Raw genomic sequence first — 4,482 nt, 5'->3', positions numbered from 1 at the left:
CAACACTTGATGAGTAAAAGATGAGATTGAAAACAAGAAAGTGCATTGTGTTGTAGGCTTGCTTGAGAGGTCAGAGTGTGTAAAGTGTGAGTAGTTTCAAGAAGTCCTATTTATACTCTGACCCTAGTGACCCACTAACTTACCTGAGTGTGGCCGCACAATTTTGGTGCGGTCCGCACTCTTTACTTTTTGTAGCTCAGCATCAGATTCATTAGCACGGTCCGCATAAAAATGGCTGCGGCCGAACAATTTGTTCGGTCCGCAAAATATTTGGCGCGACCGCAAACTCTTAAGGGATTTTGTTAGGCCAAACATCAGAGATTTGGCATTTTACCCATTCCAGCTGTGCAACCGCACACAGAATTGTGCGGCCGCAAAGTGCTTGTGCAGTCCGCATAATTCTAGCGCGGTCCGCACAATTTCACCTCTTAGCCAAAATTTTCATTGTCAATTTCCTGTACTGCACAACCAATTTCTACATACACTCCACAACCACATAGTCCAAAATAATTTCTAATCTAAGAAGAAAATCAAAAGAAAGAAAAATACATAGGTTTCCTCCCAAGAAGCGTCTGATTTAACGTTGCAGCATGACGCATGTTACCATCATTCACTTGAAATGGATCAATGCCACAACGTGGCCATCATCAAACTTACCAAGGTAGTGATTCACCCGGTACCCATTGACTCTAAAGATCTCAACATTATTGTTTTTCAAATCTAGAGCACCAAAGAGAGTCACATGTACCACTTCAAAGGGACCACACCATTTTGCTTTTAGCTTTCCCGGAAACATCCGTAACCAAGAGTTGAATAAGAGAACAAGGTCACCTTCTTTGAATTCTCTGTCCCAGATATACTTATCATGTAGGTACTTCATCTTGTCTTTATACAAAGACAAACTGGAGTAAGCATGGAACCGGAACTCATCAAGTTCATTTAATTGCTCCACCCAAAGATTGGCAGTTGCATCCCACTCAAGGTTCAACTTCTTCAACTCCCAGATAGTCTTATGCTCTAGTTCCATTGGGAGGTGGCATGCTTTCCCAAACACCAACTGATAAGGATACATACCAATTGGAGTCTTGTAAGTTGTTCTATAGGCCTATAGAGCATCGTCAAGTTTCCTTTACCAATCAGTCCGGTTTGCATTGACAGTCTTGGATAGAATACTCTTGATCTCCCTATTGGAGACTTCAACCTATCCGCTTGCATGGGGGTGATAAGGGGTTGACACTTTGTGAGTGACACCATATTTGGAGAGTAGAGTTTCGAAAGCTTTGTGGTAAAAATGAGAACCCCCATCACTAATGATGGCCCTTGGAGTGCCGAACCTTGTGAATATGTTTTTCTTCAAGAAAGCCACCACACCCTGTGCTTCATTATTGGGCAAAGTCACAGCTTCAACCTATTTGGAGACGTAATTCACAGCAACAAGAATATAGGTGTTCCCATACGAACTCATAAATGGACCCATAAAGTCGATGCTCCACACATCAAAAATATCAATCTCAAGGATGGTGGTGAGAGGCATCTCATTCTTCTTGGAAATCTTACCGGCCCTTTGGCAATCATTACAATGCTTAACGAGCTCGCTAGCATCTTTGTACAAGGTAGGCCAATAGAATCCATAGCTTAGTACCTTTGTAGCAGTTCTCGCCCCACCATGATGACCACCATAGGGAGAGGAATGACAAGCTTCAAGAATACACAATTGCTCTTCTTCTGGAACACATCTTCGGATAATACCATCAGTGCAAATTTTGAAAAAATATGGCTCATCCCAATAATAATCCAAGCAGTCCTATTTGAGCTTCTTTCTTTAGTTTGAATAGAACTCATTTGGGACAATTCCGCTCACAAGATAGTTAGCCATATCGGCGAACCAAGGCATCATGGTCAAAGACATAGAAAGGAGTTGTTCATCCGGAAATGAATCATTGATCTCAAGGCCATAATGGGGCCTCCCCTCCTCTTCCAAACGGGACAAGTGGTCCGCCGCTTGATTCTCACTCCCTTTGCGGTCTATGATTTCAAGATCAAATTCTTGTAGAAGAAGTACCCACCGCATCAATCTAGCCTTTGAGTCCTTTTTACTCATCAAATAACGAAGCACCGTGTGATCGGTGTGAACAATCACTTTAGTACCCATGAGGTACGGGCGGAACTTTTCCATAGCAAAGACAATGTCTAAGAGTTCTTTCTCGATCACCGTATAGTTGACTTGGGCATTGTTCATGGTTTTACTACTATAGTAGACCGGATGGAATATCTTGCTGATTCTTTGACCCAATACCGCTACTACCACAACGTCACTAGCATCACACATGAGCTCAATGGTAAGCTACAATTTGATGCGGTAATGATGGGAGTGGTAGTCAACCTATACTTGAGTAGCTCAAATGCCTTCATAAAATCATCATTGAACACAAATTTGGCATCTTATTCCAACAACTTGCACAAGGGATTCACCACTTTTGAGAAATCCTTGATGAACCGACGGTAAAACCCCACATGACCTAGAAAGCTCCTCACTCCTTTGATGGAAGTAGGAGAAGGGAGTTTTGATATCACTTCAATTTTTGCTTTATCCACTTCAATACCATTCTTGGAGATCTTGTGGTCGAGGACAATGCCCTCCTCGACAATAAAGTGGCACTTCTCCCAATTAAGCACCAAGTTGGTCTCTTCACAACGTGCCAATACCTTATCAAGATTATCCAAACACGCTTCAAAAGAATCCCCCACAACAGAGAAATCATCCATGAAAACCTCGAGGAAGTCCTCCACCATATCCGTGAATATTGCCATCATACATTGCTGAACAGTAGTCGGTGCATTACATAAACCAAACAAGATCCTTGAGAATGCAAATGTGCCATACGGACAAGTGAAGGTGGTCTTTTCTTGGTCTTTAGGTGCAATACGAATCTGGTTATATCCGGAATACCCATCCAAGAAGCAATAATAAACAAGCCCGGCTAACCTATCCAACATCTGATCAAGGAATGAAAGCGGAAAATGGTCTTTCTGAGTCACTTTGTTGAGCTTCCTATAATCCATGCATGCTCTCCAGCCGGTTATAGTTCTTGTGGGGATCAACTCATTGTTTGTAATTACATTCATGCCCTATCTTTGGGACACATTGTACCAGCAAAGTCCATGAACTACCAATAGTACATGGGATTGTAAAGGCACCGAGGTCTTCTAACTTTGGAGCCATGTAGTGCACAATGGCACTCACTTGATATGTCATTTTAATCATTTCACAGTTCATTGATCTCTTCTTTGTTACCAAGTCCTTCATGAACTTGGCATATCCTGGCATTTATTATAAGGCTTCACCTAATGGCACATTTATGGACAAACTTTTCATCATATCAATGAATTTCTTGAATTTATTCTGACTTTTTTGCTTGGCAAGCCTTTGAGGATATGGTGGAGGAGGCCTTGGCAACGGATACTTGGCTTTGGGCACTACCAGATCTGGTATGTTATATCACATGCCCCCTAGACGGGTTCATAGCATCTTATGTCTCTGCCACATTCCTCATTTACTTAAACATAATTGCTTGGTTCATCATCATCTTGCATCACCACATCATCATTCACAATCTTCCATAAGTTTGAGGTACTAGCAACTCCATTTTTCCCACTTCTTGTAGTCACTGCCATTGAAAGACGCGTATTGTTCCCACCCTTCGGGTTTACTACTGTATCACTTGGTAGTGCCCCCTTAGGGCGAGTATTCAAAGCTTGAGAAATTTGGCCAAGTTGGACTTCCAAGTTGCGGATAGAAGTGTTGAGGGAGGCTAATTGGGCATCAGAGTCGGCATTTTTCTCCATCATCTGCTTGAACATATTTCCAATCCATCCCATCTCATTTTTGGAAGAACTAGGACATTGTGACGAATATGGAGGCAAATTGTTTGGTTGTTGATACATCGGGGGCCTTTGAAAGTCTGACCCCCGATTTTCTTGATTATTGTTGTTCCAACCCCCTTGATTGTGATTGCCTCCCGAGTTACTATTATTGTTTCCACCCCAATTGCCTTGATTTCCTTGATTACCCCAATTTTGATTGTTGTTGTTCCCCCAATTGTCTTGGTTTTTGTTGTTGCCACTATTCCAATTTTATTGTTGACCTTGATTCCCCTAATTTCCTTGGTTTCCCTATGATCTCTACTATTGTTGATTCGGAGCATTGCTCCGTCGACCTTGATAATTGTTGACATATTGAACCTCTTCACTTTGATCATCATATGAATCATCTTGATTGTATGCACTACCGCTTTGCTCAAATTGATCCGGATTGTTTTGAACTTGTTGACCTCGTTGCCTTCTCTTGTTCACCATCATGTTCACTCCTTCCATGGTGTTCACTTGTTTTGGCCCTTGAACTTGTTGAAGCTGAGCTTTGGCCAATTGGTTCATGGTCATTGTCAACTCGACTATAGCTTTCTCATGGTCATGTAGCTCCTT

The 4,482-nt window shown here is 42.0% G+C and overlaps 1 protein-coding gene across 1 annotated transcript; it reads right to left on the bottom strand.

Annotated features, from left to right (window-relative positions):
• Positions 1-610: 610 nt before the first annotated feature.
• Positions 611-1,632, bottom strand: LOC104235516 (uncharacterized). The gene is made up of 3 exons (XM_009789304.2): positions 1,558-1,632; positions 1,238-1,408; positions 611-1,105 (listed from the first exon to the last, which is right to left on the bottom strand). The coding sequence occupies exons 1-3, from the start codon at positions 1,630-1,632 to the stop codon at positions 611-613; spliced, it is 741 nt and encodes a 246-aa protein (XP_009787606.2).
• Between the last annotated feature and the right edge of the window lie 2,850 nt (positions 1,633-4,482).

Source organism: Nicotiana sylvestris, chromosome 12, assembly GCF_000393655.2.
Source record: "Nicotiana sylvestris chromosome 12, ASM39365v2, whole genome shotgun sequence".
Classification (NCBI taxonomy): Eukaryota; Viridiplantae; Streptophyta; class Magnoliopsida; order Solanales; family Solanaceae; genus Nicotiana; species Nicotiana sylvestris.
The sequence above is the reverse complement of the archived record's forward strand: the minus strand, read 5'-3'. Positions and strand labels throughout refer to the sequence as shown.

Coding starts and splice junctions, on each gene's coding strand:
- LOC104235516 (XM_009789304.2), bottom strand. CDS start 1,632: ATGGATTCTATTGGCCTACCTTGTACAAAGATGCTAGCGAGCTCGTTA. Junction 1,409..1,557: donor TAATGATTGCCAAAGGGCCG/GTAAGATTTCCA, acceptor GTCTCCAAATAG/GTTGAAGCTGTGACTTTGCC. Junction 1,106..1,237: donor AATATGGTGTCACTCACAAA/GTGTCAACCCCT, acceptor GATGCTCTATAG/GCCTATAGAACAACTTACAA.